Consider the following 25,431-nt stretch of genomic DNA (forward strand, 5'->3'; position numbering starts at 1 on the left):
AATATCCCAAAAACATTTTTTTTTGGATTTTTTTTGCCTTTTTCCAATACATTATATGGTAAAACTAATGGTTTAATTTAAAACTACAACTCATCCTGCAAAAAAATAGCGGTCATATGGCAAGGCTGACGGAAAATAATAAGGTTACGGTTCTCAGAAGAAAGGGAGAAAATACCCCCCCACCCCCAAAAAACGGGGTGAAGGGGTTAAACACATCCAATTGTGGAAATTATTATTATTCCAATATTTATTGATTTAAAATGAATTTTGTTCTTGAGAAAACCCCTTTAAGGGTTTTGGAGAAAAGGGAAGGGAAAAATGAATGCACAAAAACAAAAATTGTTTATAGTTGAGGCTTTATGAAAAGTAAAAGAAAATGTGAAGCGGGTCACCACAGCAAACAATATTGTAGCTGCTTCAATTTTCCATGGAGGGTGTAAAAAAAATAAAGAGTTGCTATGGGAAACAAAAATATTAAGAAAAACTACAAGTCCCGTGATCCTTTGGCGCAGAGTACGGAAGCCGGCAGGGCATGTGACCAGCCTGAGGAGGGCGGGGCTTAGATGAAAGCGAGGCTCGGAATCCCAGAATAGCAGGCGGGCGGGTCTGGGCTCAGCTGTCTGTCCTCGGCTGTACGAGGAAGAGATGCACAGGGCTGCACGATGGCGGAGCTGCAGATGTTGTTAGAGGAGGAGATCCCGGCCGGCAAGAGGGCGCTGATCGAGAGCTACCAGAACCTCACCCGAGTGGCGGATTACTGCGAGAGCAACTACATCCAGGTGACAGCTGCGGGATCGGTGTCACCGGGGGCTGCGGGCGGGCGGGAGGCAGGAAGTGCGGACGGGGCTGGCTGTTGTTTCTCGTCCCCTCCCGCGTCCTCTGTGCAGGCCGGCGGCAGTGAGCGCGGCGGCGGCGGCGGTGCCCTGGCTGCCCACAGGGTGTGCCTATTGTCTAATGAGTCAGAGCACCCAGCGGCCACAGCAGGCTCCGTGCCAACCCTCCTGTCTGCACCGATACTGCCCAGTCTATGGAGGACTACAACTCCCAGAATGCCCTGCTGGGAGCTAAAACTTGAGTTCCATAGATTGGGTAATACATACATTTACCGAACCCCTGTGCCAAGCTATGCTGCCTCGGGGCATGCTGGGAGTTGTAGTTCTGCTCAAAGATAAGGAAAGGCTGTTTATTTACCTACTGGACGTACTATGCTATGTACCAACCTCTGCTGATCCTCTGTCAGGGCATGCTGGGAGTTGTAGTTCTGCTAATAATGGCTTTCCTCAGATTGGGCAGCTCCTGCATAGAGATCAGGAAAGGATTTATATTTACCCAGTGCCCACTCTGCTACTGTCAGGGCATGCTGGGAGTTGTAGTTCTGCCTTGAGATAAGGAAATGCTATTTCATTACCCACTGCCTGTCCTATGCCCGGGCACCAGCCTCTGCTGCTGTCAGAGCATGCTGGGAGTTGTAGTTCTGCTAACAATGGTGTTCCTCAGGTTGAGCAGCTTTGGCATAGAGATCAGGAAAGGGTTTATATTTACCCACTGTCCACTCTATCCCAAGCACCAGCCTCTGCTGTGGTCAGGGCATGCTGGGAGTTGTAGTTCTTCAGAGGCAATGCTGTTTCATTACCCACTGTCCACTCTATGCCAAGCATCAGCCTCTGCTGATCCCCTCAGGGCATGCTGGGAGTTGTAGTTCTTCAGTTGCAATGCTGTTTCATTACCCACTGTACACTCTGTGACTCACCAGCCTCAGCTGATCCTCTGTCAGGGCATGCTGGGAGTTGTAGTTCTGCACAAAGATAAGGAAAGGCTGTTTACCCAGTGCTCATTCTATGCCAAGCACCAGCCTCTGCTATCCTCTCAGGGCATGCTGGGAGTTGTAGTTCTTCAGATGCAATGCTGTTTCATTACCCACTGTACACTCTATGTGACTCACCAGCCTCAGCTGATCCTCTGTCAGGGCATGCTGGGAGTTGTAGTTCTGCACAAAGATAAGGAAAGGCTGTTTACCCAGTGCCCATTCTATGCCAAGCACCAGCCTCTGCTACTGTCAGGGCATGCTGGGAGTTGTAGATCTGCTTAGAGATAAGGAAATGCTGTGTACCCACTGTCCACTCTATGCCATGTACCAGCATCTGCTGATCCTGTGGTGGGGTTATGCTGGGAGTTGTAGTTCTGCCTAGAGATGAGAAAATGCTTGTTATATACCCAGTGCCCACTCTATGCCAAGCACCAGCCTCTGCTTCTGTCAGGGCATGCTGGGAGTTGTAGTTTGGATAATACTGATCATCTTCATTCACTGAGCGCCCATTCTTTACCTGGTGTTGGCTTATGCTGCTGACTGCCTCAGGGCATGCTGGGAGTTGTAGTTACAATAATGGAGCGCCTTAGATTGTGTAATGCTTCCCTAGATATAAGGAAAGGCTGTTTATTTACCCAGTGTCTGTTCTGTGCCATGTACCAACCTCTGCTGACTCGGGCAGGGCATGCTGGGAGTGTTAGTTCTGTGTAGAGGTAAGGAAAGGCTGTTAATTTACCTAGTGCCCGTTCTATGCCAGTCACCCGTTGGGGAAGGAGATGTGCCCTCCTGTACTGAATGCGCCCAGCGCCAGCCTGTGCCACTTCATCAGGACACGCTGGGCGTTGTCGTTTAACTAAAACTTGAGTCATAGATTGGCTGAGACTGATCTAGATGGAAGAACAGGCTCCTTATCTGCCAAATGCCCATTCTGTACCCAGTGCCAACCTATGATGTGGTATCGGGACATGCTTGGAGTTGTGGTGTTGAAATGGTCAGCCTTCAATTTATAAACCCTTCTAGAGAGGAAGGATAGGATGTGATTTCCTCAATACCCAGCGCCGTGCTTGTGGCAGACTCGGGTCACGCTGGCCCGCTGTGCCCGTATTGTGGCTACTGGTGATGGGCACCGCCATATTTAGTATGGATCACTGTGACTGTTATAGAGGTGGAAGATTGGGCATGTGCCCCTACGTCACCAGCCATGGTGGGCATGTGTTTGGGGTCCAGCCTCTATTGCCATGAAGCTGGCATTGTGCGGAGTTACAGGACGGCGTCTGCCATGATATGCTGGTGGAGAGGTGACAGCTGGAGAGGCCGCGTCCTCCATACCCGGAGATGTGACTGCTTCCTGTGCTGGAGGAATCCAGTATCTCCCTCGGGGTCCCTGCGCTGGAATGCAGCTCTGTAAATCCGACCCTGGATGGGGAGGAAGCTTCATCCACGTTCCCGAGCCTCCGGCCGACCTCCTCTCTGCCAATGGCACATCGGGGTACACCCTGAAAAGCGCAGATCCCTCTGTGGCCTCTGAGTGACGCTGTCTTCTTAGCTCAGTATTGTTGGTGATCGCAAAAGCTTTGGACGTTTCTTGAGGATTGGCGCTCTAAGGATCCGCAGCGGATTACAGCGCCATCACCTGGTGGGATTTTATCCTCGCTCTGTGGAATTTGTCACCGCAGGGAATTTGCAGTTTATCAATTTCTGTTGCTAATTTCCCCATTTCCAGTATAACTGGAAATATATAATGAAAGTCAATGGGAGACGAGCTTTTTTTTTTTATTTTTTTCTTCTCCTGAAGATTTCCCCCATTGACTTCCTTTATACTCGGTGCTTGAGTCGCGCCCGTCCGAGCGTCCAACTGCTCTTAAGGGATACTTGGCACCTGAGCCTGGACAGAACTAAAGATTCCCACACTCCATTACCCAGACTCTCCTGTTCCTCTTGACCTCATACACATGGATGCTCGATTTGACTGAGCGTACATGTGTTAAGGCCGGCTTCACACTTGCGATTAACTCGCACGAGTGCAATGCGAGAAACTCTCGCATTGCACTCGGACCCATGTTAATCAATGAGGTAGATGGGAGCTATTTGTTTTCCTCAGCTCAAATTGGACTGAGAAAAAAATCGCAGCATGCTGCGTTTTGGTGAGTTTCTTGCGCGAGTTTCTTCAATGCAAGTCTATGGGTGCGTGAAAAAAAAAATGCATGTCACACGGACGGCGCACGGACCATCCTAGTAACATGCGTTTTTCTCAGTAGATTTCTAGCAAGTAGCAGAGAATAATGTAAATGCTCCTGTACATAACAGTACATGAGTAGCAGCTGCTGAGGTAAAAAACTGATTGCACACTGACAGCATACTGACAGCACACGGATGAAATTTGAGAAGAAATCGTCCAACTTTCTGGCATGAGAACCGATTTTACACTCGCAAGTGTGATTCCAGCCTAATAGAGAAGCTCGTAGACTGTTGCTAGACTCCTCTGCCAGTGTCTTAGCTTCCTCATCAACTAAGGCTACATTCACACTTGCGTTGTTTTGCTTCAGTCACAATCCGTTGCCTTGAATAATTACGGTATCCTGCAAAATATTTTGCAGGAATCCGTTTTCTACCCATAGACTTGTATTAGCGACAGATGGCCTTGCGTTGCATCCACTATCTGTCATGGAATGACTGACCGTCGGACGGCATGAACGCAGAATGTAACGTATTTTGGAGCGGCAAAAAATGCTCTCGGCAGGATTCCGTCGCCATCCGTCAAGAGCTATAATGGCTGTCTTTGGTGCTGGATTCCGTCATGCTCTACTGAGCATGCCCAGCATGTTTGGCAAACCTATTGGTCTGTCCCAAACACAAACTGATCACGACGGATCCATCAAAAAACGGATACACAGCGAATGTAAGGCTAGTTTCACACTTGTGTTGAACGGTATCCGTTGCATTGCGTTGTGTGACGGATGAAATGGATGTGTTGCATATAGTGGCGCAACGGATCGTGAAAAACAACGGAATCTGCATATATCTATCTACACACACAAACACACACACACACACTTTCACCGGCGGCAGACTATTGTGAACGATCAGCTGATCGCTCAGCCACCGAGAATGTGTGCGGGAGGCGGGGTGGGTGGAGCCGAGCGGGGCCATAGCGCTGAGGGTGCGTGTGTATACATGCGGAGTTCGGGAGGGGGCGGAGCCAAGCGGGGAAGTGTCGTGCTGCCTACACACGGAGCCAGGGTAAATATCGGGTAACTAGGCAAAGCACTTTGCTTGGTTACCCGATATTTACCTTGGTTACGGGTGCAGGGAGCCAGAGAGAGCATGCGCAGTGAAATCCTAAGGATTCCGCTGCTCAAAAAAACGTTACGTGCTGCGTTCCTCCCGCTGGGCGGAAGCAACGCAGGTCCTTTTGGCACAATCCGTCATGCATAAAAGTCTATGGAAAACAACGGATTCCACTGTTTTCCAATAGGGCGGATTGTGACGGAAGGAAAAAAATGCAAGTGTGAAAGTACCTTAACGGATGCGCTGGATCAGTTTTTTTTCACAGGATTCCTGTGAATGGAATCCTGTGAAATAACACATCCGTTGCGACAGTTGACATCTAAAAAAACGACGGATCCGACTGACCTGACGAATTTAAAACAATGGAAGTGTGAATGTAGCCTAAGAGAATTGGGTTCTGAAATTGGGTATATCTGCTCCTTCTTTCCCCTGATATCCTCCATCTGGGGCAGGTCAGGAGTCCCACCCCCCACCCCCCACCCCCCCACCTAAAACTGGCCGCTCCCACCTTAATCAATGGGTTCAGCCGACATCTAAGGCTGCCATATATAAGAGCTATCAGCTGACGTTTTGGCAGACAGCTCTCCATACATAAGCGTGCTCAGCCCAGTTGAGCATTCATGTGTCTGCAATGGAGAATGAGGAAAAAAGCCACTGCCAGACTTTTCTGGCAGCTGCTTATGTTCCCTACAGTAAAAAAAATTGGGTGTTGACATTCCAATGGCTGATTCTTCTTTCAGCAGGGAATTTGGAGACCCCATACAGCTGGTCAACCTGTCCTGATCAAAAAGGACGGATGAAGCCCAATTTTATCTGTTTACATGTCAGAGCCACGTAATTGCTAGAAACATAAGGCTGTGGCTGCGTGCTCACATTTAGCATTATTTACTATTCACGCGGTCCTCCGCTGTAGTCAAATCCCTGTTCGGATTTCTCAAGAATGAGCGGAGTGTCCTAGAGTTGAGATTCCCATTAATCAGGTTGGCGGATTGTCTCAGTTTTCCACAGTGCCTCCACAGGATAAATGAGGTATTACTTATTTAACACTGTGTGTGTGTGTGTGTGTGTGTGTGTGTGTGTGTGTGTGATACAGGACGGGTCCTCCATTGAAAGAGACGTTCTTAGTAACTGTCCCCAATTCCGGGCTGAGGATCTGGAAAACCCTTTGGATCACCCTTTTTGATAAGAGCCCAATCATCCGAAATAAATCGGTAATCCTTCCCCTCTCCGGTGCCGTCTTGCCAGATTAGAGGGCTTATACTGCTCAGTGAATGGGGTCCTTTCACCCCCCTTGGTTCCTAATTCTCAGTCCGGCTCCTTGTGATCTGCTCAGGTTGTGCTCTGTGTCTTTTACGCGGCCGGAAGATGAAGTAATATGTGCTGTGACGGTCAAGAATCTGGAGGCGGAGGTCCATTAAGTCATATTGGAGCGGTGACTAACATCTGCATAGGATGATTTCATGATAGACGCTGATTTTCTGGACGGTCATTTTTCCATTTCTATTTATTGACGCCCAAAATAGTTAATTGGGAATTTATTGGGAGGAATCGTTAACAGATGTCGTCCGCTGCTTTTCCGTATACATCAATAACCCGGATTACACCCAATTACTAAGGCGGCTTTCACACTTGCGCCGTTTTGCATCAGTTGCAATCCGTTGTGTGACTGATGCAACGGATGCGTTCAGGGCTGTGGAGTAGGAGCTCATTTTGGTGGCGTCGGAGTCGGTATAAAATGCACCGACTCCGACTCCTAAAATATATAATAAATTGGGGACAGTAGTGCAATGCAGAATGTGCTGAATGTTTTACTAAATAATATTTCTTTATCGTTCCTTTGGGAGACCCAGACCATGGGTGTTGAGCTTCTGCCTCCGGATGACACACAAAGTACTACACCTAAAAGTGTAGCTCCTCCCTCTGAGCTTATACACCTCCTGGTGAGCCAGTCCCAGCCAGTTTATCGCTTTGTGTCAGGAGGGCATACATCCACACATGCATTATCATATGATTTTTTTGCTTTTTGGAAAGAGATTGAAGAAGTGCGGGTCCACGTCTGGACCCCCGGCATGTCCCTTCTCACCCCACTGTGTCGGTGGTGTTAAGCTTGATTTCCAAAGCTGGAGCCTTACATGCCGTGCTCCTTCACCATCCCTCCTGGGCTCTGGCTTGAAGTGGGAGCCAGCACGGTCTCCATGCCTGGCAGGAGCCCGGTCTCCGTCCACAGCCCTTTAGGACTCTGCTGGACCGGAGCACTCATCCCCAGGGACCTGGCCCTGCGTCTCAGCAGCTAAGTACCTGAGACGTTCATATGTTGGGGGTCTATGTCCTTTATTGTATGGGGAGAGTGTTTTGCTGTATTTATTTTGGCATTTCCGGCGGGTTCTCTGGCTTTCGCCCGAGAACTGCGCCGATGGTGCCTGCGCGTCGGCCTCGCTGCTCAAATTTAGGCCCCGGCTTCGCCGGAGGCCTAGTTTCTGTTACCGGCCCTCGCATGTCACTCATGCAGAGGGACAGGCACGGCTCCTCCCGGCGGCCGTCCTGCACAGGGGAGGGACACTCCCCACTGCTTGTGCATGACTCCTCCCCTGCAGGTCTCTATGGCCCTCCAGATCCCGCTTTCCTACAGGGACGCCCCCGTCCCGCCCCCTCTCTTCGCTCCGGCGGCCATTTTCTTGGACAGGGTTCACTCTGCGCTGGGCCATCCTGCACTCTGCATCCCTGCTGAGGTGCTGTGCATTGGGGGTCCGGGCTTCGATATCTGGAGGGCACACAACACCGCTTCCAGCGGTCTGGTAAGCCACAGCCGGTCTCTGGTTGTGGACCCTCTGTATATACTCCCTGGGGTTCATTCTCTTTGTAGAAGCTGTCCCCACTCCAGCAGCATGTCTCACACTAGGAGCAAGGCTCCAAAGCTTTATACTGTATGCTCTGCATGTAAGCTCCTGCTGCCTGAACCGAGCACCTATCCACATTGTGATGTCTGCTCTAACTTGGAGGTGCCACAGCCTGGAGCCTCACCCCCAGTGGTCTCTCAGGCTGCTTCTGCACCTGTGGCTGAACCCCCGGCCTGGGTAGAGTCCTTCTCTAGGTCTCCCAGTCCTTTGCTGAGTCCATGGGACTTCTGTCCAGGACTTTGATGAATATGCATCAGCCCCCTTCACAGGGTGCCTCTAATGCTCTAAGGGTCCTTTAGGATCCCTATCATCTGACCTCCGTCCACCGGAGCTCACAGAGGATTCATCATCGGGGCACAAACCCCGTCCTCCTAAGAGGAGCCGCAGGGTTTCCTCTCCCGCCTCATCCCGCGGCTCTGATTCAAGAGCTGACTCGCAAGATGAGGAGGATGCCTTTACAGGGGGCTCGGAGGCTAACTCAATGTGCCCCATTGATTTTTCCGAGGGTGACTCCGATCTTAGTGACTTAATTGCTTCCATTAATTCTGTACTGGATCTCAATCCGCCAGTATCAGAGGAGCAACCCTCTCTGGCAGAAAATTCTGGCTCTCCTAGCCTTTCACCACTGGTGGGCAGGCACATTCGAGTCCAGTCAGACAACGCGACAGCGGTTGCCTACATCAATCATCAAGGCGGGACACGCAGCCGCCTGGCAATGATGGAGGTACAACTCATTCTGCAATGGGCGGAAGACTCCAGGTCCACCATATCCGCAGTCCACATCCCAGGCGTGGACAACTGGGAGGCAGATTATCTCAGCCTTCAAAGCGTGGACGGTGGCGAGTGGTCCCTGCACCCGGCAGTATTTCAGTCGATCTGCCGCAAATGGGGCACTCCGGACGTGGACCTAATGGCATCCCGTCACAACAACAAAGTTCCTGTTTACGTGGCTCACTCCTACGATCCTCAGGCCTTCGCCGCGGACGCTCTGGTTCAGGACTGGTCCCAGTTTCGTCTGTCCTACGTGTTTCCCCCTCTAGCTCTCTTGCCCAGAGTCCTGCGCAAGATCAGAATGGAGGGTCGTCGAGTCATCCTCATTGCACCGGACTGGCCCAGACGAGCTTGGTATCCGGACCTGCTCCAACTGTCCGTAGAGATGCCGTGGCATCTCCCGGACCGTCCAGACCTACTCTCGCAAGGTCCGTTTTTCCGCTTCAATTCTGTGGCCCTCAAATTGACGGCGTGGCTCTTGAGTCCTGGATTTGACGGCTTCTGGTATTCCCCCTGAAGTCATCTCCACTATGACTCGGGCGCGCAAGTCTTCCTCCGCTAAGATCTATCACAGGACTTGGAAAATTTTCCTGTCCTGGTGTCGCTCTACCGGCCATCCTCCTTGGCCATTTTCCTTGCCGACTGTTCTGTCTTTTCTACAGTCCGGTCTACAGCTAGGACTGTCCCTCAACTCTCTCAAGGGACAAGTCTCAGCTCTGTCAGTTCTGTTCCAGCGGCGTCTCGCTCGGCTGGCTCAGGTCCGCACCTTCATGCAGGGCGCGTCTCACATCATTCTGCCTTACCGGCGGCCCTTGGACCCCTGGGACCTTAACTTGGTTCTCACGGTCTTGAAGAAACCCCCCCTTTGAGCCTCTTAGGGAGGTTTCTTTGTATCGTCTTTCACAGAAAGTGGCCTTTCTGGTTGCCATAACTTCTCTCAGGAGAGTCTCTGATTTGGCTGCGCTCTCCTCGGAGTCACCTTTTTTAGTCTTTCATCAAGACAAGGTAGTTCTCCGTCCGACTCCGGACTTTCTTCCTAAGGTGGTCTCTCCCTTCCACCTTAACCAGGACATTACCTTACCTTCCTTCTGTCCGACCCCTGTTCATCGCTTTGAAAAAGCTCTACATACTCTAGATCTGGTGCGTGCTCTCCGGATCTATGTGTCTCGCACCGCTGCGCTTAGGCGGTGCACCTCTTTTTGTGCTAACCACAGGTCGGCGCAAGGGCCTCCCTGCTTCTAAGCCGACCTTAGCCCGTTGGATTAGGTCGACCATTTCGGACGCCTACCAGAGAACGCAGGCGCCTCCCCCGCCGGGGATCAAAGCACACTCGACCAGAGCTGTCGGTGCCTCTTGGGCTTTTAGGCACCAGGCTACGGCTCAACAAGTCTGTCAGGCTGCCACTTGGGCTAGCCTGCATATCTTGTCGAACCACTACCAAGTGCATGCTCATGCTTCGGCAGGTGCGAGCTTGGGCAGACGCATCCTTCAGGCGGCGGTCGCCCATTTGTGACGTTAGGTTCTGCCTACTTAGTTTTTCTGTTTATTTCCCACCCAGGGACTGCTTTGGAACGTCCCAAGGTCTGGGTCTCCCAAAGGAACGCTAAAGAAAAAGAGAATTTTGTTTACTTACCATAAATTCTTTTTCTTATAGTTCAGTCTTGGGAGACCCAGCACCCTCCCTGTTGCCTGTTGGCAATTTCCTTGTTCCGCGTGTTTTCACCGGCTGTTGTCGTGGACAGAGTCTCCGGTTGTTCCGGCTCTTGCTCTGTTCTACTTGTGGGTGGCTATTCTCCTTCAGCTTTTGCACTAAACTGGCTGTGACTGGCTCACCAGGGGGTGTATAAGCTCAGAGGGAGGAGCTACACTTTTTAGTGTAGTACTTTGTGTGTCCTCCGGAGGCAGAAGCTATACACCCAAGGTCTGGGTCTCCCAATACGGAACTATAAGAAAAAGAATTTACGGTAAGTAAACAAAATTCTCTTAGTATAATGCTTATATTTAAGTGAAAAATGTATTGTAGTACAATGTGAACATCAGACCTTTAATTATTTTTATGATACAATAATCAAGATATTTGGATAGAACATAAAATATATGTATTGGATGCAACTTTAGAACACAAACTAATAAATTGTAAATATGTAATATATGTAATCTACTGTATATTACATAGTGTATCATATATATATATATATATATATATATATGATACACTATCATATATATATATATGATACACTATGTAATATACAGTAGATTACATATATATTACATATTTACAATTTATTAGTTTGTGTTCTAAAGTTGCATCCAATACATATATTTTATGTTCTATCCAAATATCTTGATTATTGTATCATAAAAATAATTAAAGGTCTGATGTTCACATTGTACTACAATACATTTTTCACCTAACTATAAGCAATATACAGTCAGGTCCAGAAATATTTGGACAGTGACACAAGTTTTGTTATTTTAGCTGTTTATAAAAACATGTTCAGAAATACAATTATATATATAATATGGGCTGAAAGTGCACACTCCCAGCTGCAATATGAGAGTTTTCACATCCAAATCGGAGAAAGGGTTTAGGAATCATAGCTCTGTAATGCATAGCCTCCTCTTTTTTTCAAGGGACCAAAAGTAATTGGACAAGGGACTCTAAGGGCTGCAATTAACTCTGAAGGCGTCTCCCTCGTTAACCTGTAATCAATGAAGTAGTTAAAAGGTCTGGGGTTGATTACAGGTGTGTGGTTTTGCATTTGGAAGCTGTTGCTGTGACCAGACAACATGCGGTCTAAGGAACTCTCAATTGAGGTGAAGCAGAACATCCTGAGGCTGAAAAAAAAGAAAAAATCCATCAGAGAGATAGCAGACATGCTTTGAGTAGCAAAATCAACAGTCGGGTACATTCTGAGAAAAAAGAAATTGACTGGTGAGCTTGGGAACTCAAAGGCCTGGGCGTCCACGGATGACAACAGTGGTGGATGATCGCCGCATACTTTCTTTGGTGAAAAAGAACCCGTTCACAACATCAACTGAAGTCCAGAACACTCTCAGTGAAGTAGGTGTATCTGTCTCTAAGTCAACAGTAAAGAGAAGACTCCATGAAAGTAAATACAAAGGGTTCACATCTAGATGCAAACCATTCATCAATTCCAAAAATAGACAGGCCAGAGTTACATTTGCTGAAAAACACCTCATGAAGCCAGCTCAGTTCTGGAAAAGTATTCTATGGACAGATGAGACAAAGATCAACCTGTACCAGAATGATGGGAAGAAAAAAGTTTGGAGAAGAAAGGGAACGGCACATGATCCAAGGCACACCACATCCTCTGTAAAACATGGTGGAGGCAACGTGATGGCATGGGCATGCATGGCTTTCAATGGCACTGGGTCACTTGTGTTTATTGATGACATAACAGCAGACAAGAGTAGCCGGATGAATTCTGAAGTGTACCGGGATATACTTTCAGCCCAGATTCAGCCAAATGCCGCAAAGTTGATCGGACGGCGCTTCATAGTACAGATGGACAATGACCCCAAGCATACAGCCAAAGCTACCCAGGAGTTCATGAGTGCAAAAAAGTGGAACATTCTGCAATGGCCAAGTCAATCACCAGATCTTAACCCAATTGAGCATGCATTTCACTTGCTCAAATCCAGACTTAGGCTATGTGCGCACTAGAGCAAAATACCCGCGGATTTACCCGCGGATTTGCCGCGGAAATTTCTTGAGAAATGTCTGCAATCTTTGTGCAGACATTTCCCATGAAATTCTATGAGAAAAAAAAAAAGCTGTGCGCACTGGTGCGGATTTTTCTCAAGAAAGTTTCGGTGCGGAAATTTCTCGAGAAACTTTCTTGAGAAAATGAACATGTCCATTAAATCCGCAGGTATCCCGCGGATTTCTGCAGTACAGCCTGCAAAAATCCGCAGGGAACCACCCGCGGGAAAATCGCGGCAATTCCGCGGCAAATCCGCATGCGGTTTTGCCGCGGATTTTTTCCGGAGTTCAGCAAATCTTCACTCCCAGAAGTTTATCGAGAAGATTTTCTCGAGAAACTTCACATCTCTAGTGCGCACATAGCCTTAAGACGGAAAGACCCACAAACAAGCAAGACCTGAAGGCTGCGGCTGTAAAGGCCTGGCAAAGCATTAAGAAGGAGGAAACCCAGCGTTTGGTGATGTCCATGGGTTCCAGACTTAAGGCAGTGATTGCCTCCAAAGGATTCGCAACAAAATATAGAAAATAAAAATATTTTGTTTGGGTTTGGTTTATTTGTCCAATTACTGTTGACGTCCTAAAATGTGGAGTGTTTGTAAAGAAATGTGTACAATTCCTACAATTTCTATCAGATATTTTTGTTCAAACCTTCAAATTAAACGTTACAATCTGCACTTGAATTCTGTTGTAGAGGTTTCATTTCAAATCCAATGTGGTGGCATGCAGAGCCCAACTCGCGAAAATTGTGTCACTGTCCAAATATTTCTGGACCTAACTGTATGTAGGAGTCGGAGGTTTGGCTTACAGACTCCACAGCCCTGGATGCGTTGCAGATAGTGCCACAACTGATGCGACTCATGCTGCAAAAAAACTGATCCGTTGCAGCTTTTTTTTTTTTTTTTTTTTCTTTTGGAATTTAGTCATTTGAGCATGCTCAGTTGGTAAATGTCGGATCCGTCACAGGAATCCGTCCAGTGACTCATTCCAACGGATTCCACTCCTGTAGGCTTCCATTCTAAAAACGACGGACGCCGACGGAATCCTGCACATTGCATTCTTTTCGAGGCTCCAGAAAACGCTACATGCTGCGTTGCTGCCGTCCGACGGTCAGTCATTCCACGACTGATCCGTCGCCCGGCGGATGCAACGCAAGGTCATCAGTCGCAATCCGTCGTCCATATAAATCTATTTTCCTCAAGGTGATGGATTGCAACTGATTCAAAACGACGCAAGTGTGAAAGCAGCCTAACGTGGTATGGGGAGATCTTGATTTTTGCTTTTAATATGGCTTTTCAATTCATGAAGAAGGCTTGAAAGTTTGGATTTGATTGTATTTAAAGTGGACCAACCCCCAGTATTTTCCTCTATAACCTAAAGCCAGTGCTATACTGGCACTATCATGCTGATTCTATACACACCTGTAGTGGTGAGATTGGATGTATACTTTCTGAAATATAGGCAAGGAAATTTTGTGCAATACCCTGTTACTTGATTGATGGGTGCAACTGAATATTTAATAAGTGGGTGGGTTTTGCTAGTTATTCCCGCCCCTGTCTGCTGCCTGTCCTTAAGATTTTGCGCTGATTTGCTTTTATTTTTATATAAAAAAAGCTTAAAGAGAAAAGTAGCAATACTCCTCCAATCGTCCACGATTGCTCCTGCTTTGACGCACGTCCCCCCCCCCCCCCCCCCCCCCCCCAAGTCACTACTTGTCCCTCTCCTGTAGGCGGACACGGTGCTAAGCCAATCATTGGCCGAGGGCTGTCTGCAGCCAGTGATTGGCAGATGAGGCTTTTCCCATTTTCAAAGCCAGTTACAGAAAGCAGAGACCAGCGAGCACTCCTGTGGGCACTGGAGTTGGCCCATAGGGGGATGTAATGAATATATACTTTGTTGTTGATATTATTTTTTTTTTTTTTTTTGTTTTTTGACATGAATCTGCTTCATAATCCATCTTGAAAGACACCTCTGATCTCAATTAAAAAAAAAAGCTCGTGTTCAGACGGAAAATTGTGTGTGTGTGTGTGTGTGTGTGTGTGTGTGTGTGTGTGTGTAAAATATATATATATATATATATATATATATATATATATAACGTGTGTGTATGTATATGTGTAATACATTATAACAAACAAACATTGCCTTGGTTTGGGGGGGGGGGAAGGGTAGAGGGGGTGGGGGAGGAATGTCACTTTTGCGCATTCTCTGAAGTATCCTCTTTATTTAGTATTTGACACCTAAGTCAAAAGGCTGCAAAATAATGTTTCAAAATTGTGAAAACTGAAAAATTGGTCAAAATCACATGAATTTTTTTTTTCTTTTTTTTGAGCATCATATCATATCAGATTTGACTTGTCAAAAAATCTCACCGTGGACACTATTTGGATATTGGCACTTTCCACTTGTTAGTTCTGGTAGCAGAGGTGGCTTTTGCTGGCTAGCTTTCTCTATCATTGGCCTCATCTGCATGTCCAGTTTTCGTGTATGAATGCAATCTATGGTTTTCATGGACAGCAGTTGTATCCATGACGCTGCTCACATGTCCGAATTTTTTTTTTTTCTTTCTCTCCCCCCCCCTCCCCCCCTTCTCCTTGGACCAAGTGGTCCTCGGATAAAATAGAACTTTCCGATTCTGAACCCAGGATTGAATCAAAATCGGTAAGGCTACTTTCACACTTGCGTTCAGCGCAGTCCGTCACTATGGAGAATAGCGCAGTCCATTAACGCACTGAGCTATTCTCCATAGACTTGTATGGACGACGCACTGTAACACAAGTGTCAGCGTTGCATCCGCTGGACGACGCTGCGCCGGGCGGATGGAACGCTGCATGTAACGTTTTTTTGAGCAGCGGAAACCTTTATTTTTCACTGCACATGCGTGTTTTTTTTTAAATCACAAACTTTATTTTATTTCTCAGCCGCCGGCATGTCAGGGCGCTCAGCTGAGCGCTCGGCTGCCGGCTATTAAAAGCGATCAGCTGATCGTTCACAATACTCGGCTGCCGGTACTGTAAAGAAGAAAAAAAAATAAACGCTTTCCGTTATTTTGTACGATCAGTAGCATTGCGTTGTGCCACTATATGCAATGCATCTGTCACACAACGCAATGCTACGGAAGCCGTCCAACCCAAGTGTGAAACTAGCCTAATACAAGACACATGGTCAGTGAAAAAATTGGTCCGCACATAATGACATCCAAGGGTGTCTGATTTTCACAAACTGGCAAATATTTAATTTTTTTAACTTTTCAATTTTACAAGAAAAACCAATGACACTCGGACCACACTCTGATCAAAATAACCGTCACATTTTTCTCGTATGGGAAAAAAATTGGACGTGTGACTGAGGCCTCAAAGATCAGTTCGGTGATCTATTTTCATAGACGAGGATACAAACCTGTGGCCCTCCATCTACTATGAACTACAAGTCCCAGTGTATCCGGTGGCAGTCGGAGTGCCAGGAGGTGTAATTTCACAATGTTGCGTATCTCTGATCCCTACATCATTATATGTTCACCCATTGCAAAAATTCATGCACACGCAAAAACGTCTGTAACCTGTTTGCGTTAGCGTGACGTGTAATTCTGCAGAACATTTCCACATCTGACACTTGTGCAGCGTGGCGTTACTTCCTTAAATGTCGGACTTCTTTTTTTTTTTTTCTATATAGTTGCCACGTAATGAGCCGGCGAGCTTGTTGCCAAATTTGTATTTTCTTTTCTCTTGTGGTGCCATCAGAAGGGTGAAAAGATGCATTTACAGTCTGTCCTCTAACTCAATGGGCTTATATGGTGCCAACCCACTCTGTGGGGCTGTACAGAGATTCTCACTATTGGCTTCAGTTCCAGTCCACTATCAAATTTCAGAGCCAATTTTATAGAAAGCCAATCTGATATACGTGCCTCCTGGATGGGTGCGGTTTTAGCGATGTTCCCACTGTCTGCAGCCGCTGATTGGCTGCGGCGCTCGCCTTGCCTTTTGAGCAAAGCTGATTGGCTACGCCACTCGTTCAGCCCTTTTTGAACAGGTACTCTGATGGGCCTGCACCGCCCACCCAGCCTTTTTGGAGCAGGACCACTGATGGGCTGCACCACTTGCCCAGCACTTTTCAAGCAGGGCCACTGATGGGCCTATGCCGCCTACCCCACCTTTTTCGAGCAGGTACGCTCATGGGCCTGCACTGCTCACATGACATAACAGTGCCAACTTCATTGGAATGGTGCCAGTTCAGGTTGTGAGTACATGGTGTTTTTATGTTATATGGTGCCCTGTTGCGTTTAAGAGGAATTTGCCCAAGTAAAGGACAATCCCTTTAATCCCGCAATGATCACCTTTTGCTTCCTGTTCACTAAATCCCTGGATCAATTTCTCCACTAGACGACAACTCTGAAAGCTTTAAAGTTTACCAGTCACCAGGATTTTTGTATATAACCTAAAACCAGTGCTATACTGGCACTATTAGGCTGATTCAATACAGGTCAGCTTGATGTATAGATTTTCAAATCGAAGAAAGTAAAGTTTATAAAATCATCAGCTTCTTGAGTGACAGCAGCTGAGGATCAGATAATATCTGGGGGTGGGGGGTTATTCAGTTATCCCCACTTCCTGTTATGCTAATTCTAAGTATTATACAATCAATTCACTTTTTGCTCTTGCAGGACCTCTGTGAGGTCATACCCATGTGACCAGAAGGGGCGGGTCCTTAGCAAACAGAAAAATGTTGCTTTGTGGTATCAGCTTTGTTGGCTAAGGCCCCGCCCCTTCTGGTCACATGGGTATGACCTCACTTAGGCCCTGCAAGGGAAAAAGTGAATTGTTTGTGTCATACTTATGCTATTTCTAACAAGGGGAGGGCATACCTATGAACACCCCCCAGATATTTTCTGATCCTCAGCTGCTGTCACTCAAGAAGCTGCTGACTTTATAAACTTTACTTTCTTGGGTTTCAAACCTGAAACATCCGAGCTGACCATTACAGGTATGTATAGAATCAGCCTGATAGTGCCAGTATAGCACTGGCTTTAGGTTATATACGAAAATCTTGGTGATTGGTTCCCTTTAATGCTTCCCATGTTGATTGTCAGCAACCTGGCTAAGGCAGGGTCACATCGGAGGGTAATCCAGCTTTCTTACAATCCTGATCAATGACTCCCCTAGTGATCGGTCTTCACTCCTGTAACTGCACAGATTAACATGGGAAGACATTAAGGTGTTATAATGTTGGTCACATTGAATATACAACCCGAATCCATCAGAAACAGAAGATCCGTGCCTCTGTTCTCTGACTTGCCGGCAGACATGCTGGTTGTCCTCTTACTGGTTTCTTGCTGTACTTGTCTTGCTCCGTAGCTCGGGAGACAGACCAGAGAATCCAGTTCTTCCAACTCCACCCTTAATCTGCCATCAATAATGGTCTGTCTGGATTCCACGCATTTCACATGAACTCCCCGCTCTAGTTTTCTGTTCGGCACCGATGCTGCAGGAATAAAAGCTGTTTCATAAGAGGAATATCTCATGAATATTACATCCCGGTGCACGCCGCTCTCACACAGCTTCACTAATTCTGAGCCTGTTTGCTTCTGCCTTGAATAATGGGTGAACAGCGAATGTATTCTGTTTTCTTCCGCTCCGGAACAATACCGGCTATTGTTGTTTCACCTTGGTAAATTGTGCTATTCCGTGCCGTACGTGATGGATATGAGGCAGGATTGTACCGTCTGCCCGCTGTCTGCTACCAATCGGCTATAGTCTTTAGCTTCAATATGGCTGATCACAATCTTAGAGACATGGCCATCTTCAGCTAATCAGTTGGTATCTGTGATCCAGCCGTACCAAACTAATCGGCTGAGGCGGTCTTGACTCCTGTAAACATGGCAGCAAAATGGGCAGCATCATCCCTTGTAAACGGAGCATGTGCCGCCAGCAATAAGCAAAAGATCTGGTGACCGATGGATCGAATTATTGATCGGTCTTCCATCGTTCGTTGGCATCTGCCCGTGTAGATCTACTTATGTGCGTGTTAGTGGCAGAAATCTACCGCAATTGTTCCCCTTTTCTGGTGCTGCTCTCGTCCATATCGAGAGGTGAGTGGTGCCGATGACGTGGTACCAAACATCATGGTAGCGGTCAATGAAGCTTCCCCGTTTATCATTAAGACTTAAAGGGGTTGTCTGGATATATGTCACCCCATATGAGATTGGTGAGGGTCCGTCACCCGCTATCTCCACTGATCAGCCGTTATAAGCTACTGACGGATGTAATCGTTGGATACGGCAGCTCCGTTTTTTGTGTAGCTATCACTGTTGGGTTCTCCTGATCTGTTGTGTTTTTTTTTTTTCTCCAGGAGAGTAGGTACCACCGGAGCTGATAACGGCGAATCAGTTGGGTGTGCCAGGTGTTGGCCCACCACCGAAATTTGACGTAGCCCAAGGATGGGTCATATTTACTCAGAGAACCCCTTTAAGGCTTCTTTCACACGTTTGTGATAAACGTTCATGTTTTGCACGGCGGTGTAGAAGGTGCGTATGGACCATCTGTGTGCCGTGATTTTGGCACTAGTGTTCTCCGTGTGCTAGCCATGATGGCACATGGAGAGCAGAAACTCTATACTGCTGCTTCCAGGTCTACAGTGCAGTGAATATTCATGAGCATAATGAGCAGGCCTGGAAGCAAGTGACAGCAGCACTGAAGACAGCGCTGCAAACAGGTGAGTATAGAAAATATCTTCTATTTCAAAGAAGTTTTCTCTCGTACATGTCACATGGATCACATCCGTGTGCGGTCCGTGTGACATCAGTGCTGCTGGAGAAAAACTGACTTGTCTCTGTTCGAAACACACGGTCCTTATAAGAACACTTATGTGTGCGCAGACCTATTGATTTTAATGGCCCTGCCTAAGTTCGTGTCTCCGGTACGTATGAAAACGGACGTCATACGTACTGGAATCACCCTTTAAAAAAGGTGTTTCTTACCAGATTAGAGTAGGAAGAGCGGAAAAGATTTTATGCTTTGGGTACGGCTTTGTTATAAAAACTGCAGGAATCTCCTTCCCCAGCAAAGTCTTCATAGAGACTTCATTTTTGCTGTCCACACAGTGCAGTTTTTTTTTTTTTTGGCTGCATCTTTGTGATTACCATGTCAATTATTTTTTGCGTTTTGTCCCTGCGTTTTGGGAGGGCTGGTATTTGGCCAGAATACTGCTCCTCATATAAAGTCTATGGGGACCAGAATCGGGAGCAAGCGCTTCATACTCACTGATCACCAGTCGGCTGTCACACTGCTGCCGCAGCAGCTCTTTCATCTTTGAGTCGGCCGCTCATTACTTATTCACTCCTTCCCTGCTCACCGGTGGCTGTGATTGGTTGCAGTGAGACAGCTGTCACTCATCGTGGGAGGGATCTGCCTGCAACCAATCAGACGCCAGTGGGGCGGGTCTATATCGTGCAATAATATAAATAAAAAAAAGCGTGCAGTTTCCCTCCCCCCACCAATTTTGATACCAGCCAAGGTAAAGCCACACTGCTAAAGGCTTGTATTCTCAGGATGGGGAGCCCCCCAGCCTAACAATATCAGCCAGCAGCCGCCCGGAATTGCCACATCCATTAGATGCGACAGTCCCGGGACTCTACCCGGCTCATCCCGATTGCCGTGCTGTGGTGGCAGTCGGGGTAATAAGGAGTTAATGTCAGCAGTCCATAGCTGCCATAAGTCTTAGCTTCTTGATGGCAGGCGTCTGAGACACCCCCCTCATCACTAAGCTGTAAGTGAAAGTAAATAAACACAATCACCCCAAAAACCATTATTTGAAATAAAACACAAAAAAGCCCCCTCTTTCACCACTTTATTAATCCCCAAATACCCCTCCAGGTCTGATGTAATCCACACTAGGTCCCATGACACATCCAGCTCTGCTACATCTGACAATCACAGAGAGCAGCCATAGAACACGACCGCTCGCTGTGAAGGTCGGGCCGCAAGTGAAGTGAGCCGCACGGGATCAGCGGTGACTTCAGCTGTCATCGCACATCACCTGACTGAAGTCACCTCTAATCTTGCGCTCCCTTCAATCGTGGACGGATTTCAGGTAACAAGTGGAGGAGTGCCGCAAATCAGGCCGTGGCTGAAGTGAGCGCGAGATCAGCGGTGATGTCACTCATGATTTGTGGTGTCACCGCACATCATCTGCGTGACGTCGGCGCTAATCTTGCCAGCGATCTCGTTGTGTGCGACACCTACCGACGATCAGGCCCCTGCTGTGAGATCGCTAGTCGTTGCCGAAGGGTCCGGACCATTTTCTTCAAAGGTGATGATCTGCTGGGCAGGACACATCGCTGTGTTTGACACCTAACAATGACCTCCTATACTGGTCGCTCATCGTTACACAGTTAGGAAGGTCTGACTGTGTGACACATCTCAGGTCGCATCGTTTTCGGGATCGCTGGCAAGTCGTTAAATGTGACGGGGGGGGCCCTAGTGTTCCAAGACGTCTAAGACACATCACTGGGTGCGTTTGGTCCAGTTTGGCACCTACAGATGATGGTACATGAGATAATCTACGAGATAATCTGTGGGCTGAATTGTTTTGCTGGACAGCGATCCGTTCTCTCCCTACTGTCCCTTACATGGGAACGCCCATCGGGCACAAAAACATGGCAGTGGCTTTATAGTCCCCTCAGCCCAAACAAAAGGATCAGGTGATTTGCATTCCTGGTGCCTCTAAAGACCGCAGCAGTACCGCTGTTAAAAGCTGTGTGAATGCAGCCTTACACGCACGTGTTGCTGTAGTGAGGGCCGTCATTTTGTGGGGAGCGTTCTAGGTCGTGCGTGCTGCCGCTGACCTACAAATCAGAGGCTTCACACCACAGAGCAGTACAAGATGAAAGGCCTAATGTGGAGCACTGCTCCACCCATCACTTACACGGCTCTGGATTTTGGGGTCCGTCTCCTATTCTAATTGCATTACACAGCCTGTCTGACTACGCTGCCGCCGGCATTTCGGCTTCTTCTGACTTGATTAGCCATGCTCCTCATAGCCAGACGTTATCACTGGAATACACTACTTGTGTCTGATTTTTCTGCTTCTCGGGGCATAATTTTTTTTTTTTTTTTTTTTGGCGTTGCTTTAATGAGTTACTGAAATCTCCAAATATATATTATCTGAAGCAAGTCGCCTGTTACACTGCAGAACATTCATGCCTCCCGCGATCGCCCATCCTAAATGGACCAACGAGGCCCACATCCATATGCTGAGGGAACGCCTGATAAACTAGATCATGATGGATCTGGTCAAAGGTGTTCTCCAGTACTCGTTCTTGGATAGATCACAAATCCCAGATGGGTAGGGGTCTGGGAACTGGCATCTACACTGCTTTCTGCCCCTCTGGGAGCTGGAAACTGCGCAGAGAGCCGGGACTCCACAACACCGGAAATTTTAGGCTGCGCTCACACGGGTGTAGATTCTCTCGTGCCAGCCGATTGTGCTAGTGACGCTCAGTTTGATCAGATCATAGGGTCAGTTTCGTGTGATCCAAATCTCTGATGGGAGAATCATAGCATAATATCAGGAGGAGAACACAATTTCGCCATTCTACAAGTCTTTGGAAATCAAACTGTACGCAGATGTCACCCAAATGCAGTCCTATGCCTTCCACGCACCCATAGTCTTGAAGGGGTGTGCCGTCCGATTTTGCTCTGCAACTTTCTGCATGCTGTGCATTTTTTTTTGTCTCTCTTCCCCTCATGCCGAATCAGCTGGTGGACACTGCCCCATAGAATAACATGGGAGCAAGTGCTAGCCAATTGGCCTTGTAAGCTAAAACTGGCACCTGTGCTGCATTCTATAAAGGTGCACGTTACCCCCTGTAGACACCAAAATTACCGTATTTTTCGGACCATAAGACGCACTTTTTCCCCCCAAATGTTGGGGGAAAGTGGGGGGGGGTGCGTCTTATGGTCTGAATGTAGGGCTGCGCGGGATGAGGGTGCTGCCGTGGAGCGGGTCATCGGGGGCATGAGCAGGCTGCCGTGACCACGTGGACCTGCTCATTTAATATGCACGCCCATCATCCCGCCCATCATCTCTCAGCGCTGACAGGTGGGCGCGATGATGGCCGAGGGATAAACAGCTGGCCCACATGATCACCCCTGGCAACTACAGCCTGGAGTGATCATGTGCGGCTGTATTCACTGTCCCCTGTGCATCATCAGCACGGGGTGCAGTGAATCAGTACACTCACCTGTCCCCGTTCCCCTGCAGAACCGCGATCTCCTCCTGGCTGCCGCTGAGTGGAGCAGTCCCCGTTCCCCTGTAGCACCGCGATGTCCTCCTGTCTATGCCGGCAGCCGCTGAGTGGAGACTGGCGGTGCGCACAGCAATGACGTCATCGCTGTGCGCACGTGTCCACACGCAGCCGCTGGCAGCCAGGAGGACATCGCGGTGCTGCAGGGGAACGGGGACGGCTCCACTCGGCGGCAGCCAGGAGGAGATCGCGGAAATGCAGGGGAACGGGGACGGCTCCACTCAGCGGCGCTGCCGCTGACAGACTGGAGGAGGACCGATGCTGCAGGGAGTGAGGTGAGGTAAGGTGAGTATGAATGTTTGTTTATTTTTTTTTTTATGTGCCACAGGATGCGGCCGTATACCAGCATGGGGGTGTATAGTAGGATGGGGGTATATTATGAGCAACTATGGGGGTATATGAGCAAGGATGGGGGTATATACTGTATATACAAGGCATGAGGATCATTACCAGGATGGGGTGTCTTAGTAGAGAATTTGGGGACATTAGCCCCATAACAGTATCAACAGCAGATCCTCGCCCCATAACACTGTCATGATTCCATTTTTTGCTTAAAACTGTATTTTCCTGCTCTAAAACCAGGGTGCGTCTTATGGTCAGGTGTGTCTTATAGTCCGAAAAATACGGTACCTTTAATAAAATCTCCCGCCCTGTATGTAAATTGTCCAGTCCTATGGGCGTCCTAATGTGTGCGTCCTGTCCCTCCTTTCGCTGTCCTGATTGACGTAGATGACGCCTCGGATGCTATCCACATAGCTGGGCAAATCCTGCACAGACCTACTCCCGGCTCACGCAAGAGCACTTGGCTCTGCCTTATTGCGGGGAAAGCTGAAAACATAGGTGCGCCTGCACGAACCAGCGAGTTTTCTGCAAGAATTTTCTCTGATGTGGATGATGTCACCCGCTTCATCCACATCACCGGCCAAAATCTCGTGCCTGCGCGGCAAGCCGGAAATATGGAGATCTTGGCCACCTACGTGGATGGCGTCCGAGGCGTCATCCATGTCAATCAGCATAGGAGGAGGGTGAAGGGAGGTGCAGATTGGGACACCGACCAGACAATTGTATATACAGGGGGGGAGATTTTATAAAGGTATTTGTGGGGTCTATGGGGGGGTCGGGGTAAAGTGCTCTCATGGAATGCAGCACGGGCGCTGCTTAAGGTGCTAGTTTTAGTTTAGTAGGCCAAAATCTGGTGACAGGTTCCCTTTAAAGCGAATGGGAGCTGAGCTGCAGTACCGGAGTATGAAACGGTGTGGATCGGGCTCTGTTGGGTCTTGATTCAGCTTATTGGTGGGGGTGCAGGGTGCAGGCTGGGCATTTCAGTGGGGGCTGAGTAATGTCTGTCCTAGTGTTGGCTCCCATCTGATGGCATAGTAGGGGTGTCATCTGGACAGAGGTGCATCTCGCACAGTGGTGTGACCGGTACCCTGTGCAGGGCTGTGTGCATATGGAATACTTGTGAGCCCCCATGAATATTTGGGATAATAAGTGGTTGTTTAGTATTTTGAAACTGTGCTGCACCCCCATCTTTATCACAATGGGGGGCTGCTGTGTCTTGGTGCATTTGTGTCTGGATATAGTGTTTGTTGTATATGTGATATAGAGGTGTGTGTGTGTGTGTGTGTGTGTGTGTATAGAGATAATATTTATAATTTTTTTTTTTTTTTTTTGTGTGTGCAGTAATTTGGTCTAATACCCAGTGACTTGGATATGGACAGGTTTTCGTATGGAAATGTAGGTCAGTGGGCAGCAAATTTCATGCTCAAAACAGCCCCCCCTTCCCTAGGTTGTCCCCGTCAGCTATTCATACGCCTGTGTTGTTGGCAAATAACTAATCAACCAAGAAGGAGTAGGCAGCTGTGCAGCCCCCCAAAACAGCGGTGGTGGTCTCTACCTCCTAGTGACTTGCAGTAAGACCTTTCTGCACATATTCAGGAGTGAGGTGCCTGCTCATGTCACTACCAGGCGGGCACATCAGGACCTGTCTGACGTCATGTAATGCTTTTTGGGGCACTCTCTACGTCCACATCATCAGGTCCCTGTGTATGAAGTAGTAGTGTCAGAGCGCTGTGCATAGTGTATTGCGGCACTGTTCTCGGTCTTCGCTGCGGTAGTGCCAGCCTGCTGGGGTGGTATAGTGTACACCGAGCACAGCAGCGACAGTTTCACTCTAAAAATAACAGGAAATGTCCCATCAAAGGCTGTGGAGCTCGGTACGGGCAGTGCGGTGATGACAGCTGCACACACCGGCTGATTTCCTCTTCCTTTGGCACCACCCTAGCACAGGATTTTTTTTCAGTGCCTCCATCTGGTCATATTGTGCTGTATCTGTGAGGCATTGAGGAGATGCAGGAGACGGCACTGTAACGGCACAGCCAGCACCAGGGATCGCATTGCTGACTATTACATGGATTACATATTACCAGATTGGCTGGGGCAGAGAGGATACATTCATGGCACCCTATGGACCATGCTTGTTATCAGTCTTCTCGTCTCCTCTGCTCTATACCATGGGGCCTGCACATTTTACCTCATGTCATGGTGACAGATTCCCTATATGTGCACTTTGATATACCACTTGTTGATATGTACAGATGTCGCATGTGTTTTGGCCGTGATCACAATGGTAAATTCCTTT

At 48.1% G+C, this 25,431-nt stretch overlaps 1 protein-coding gene across 1 annotated transcript in view; it reads left to right on the forward strand.

The window, feature by feature from the left end:
- Positions 1 to 564: 564 nt before the first annotated feature.
- The window catches only part of ABI1 (abl interactor 1), a 101,468-nt gene continuing 76,601 nt past the window's right edge, over positions 565 to 25,431 (forward strand). The window contains 1 exon segment of the mRNA XM_075315535.1: positions 565 to 779. Within this exon segment, the coding sequence (XP_075171650.1) occupies positions 663 to 779 (117 nt within the window). The 5' untranslated portion in view covers positions 565 to 662.

Source organism: Anomaloglossus baeobatrachus, chromosome 6, assembly GCF_048569485.1.
Source record: "Anomaloglossus baeobatrachus isolate aAnoBae1 chromosome 6, aAnoBae1.hap1, whole genome shotgun sequence".
In the NCBI taxonomy this organism is placed as follows: domain Eukaryota; kingdom Metazoa; phylum Chordata; class Amphibia; order Anura; family Aromobatidae; genus Anomaloglossus; species Anomaloglossus baeobatrachus.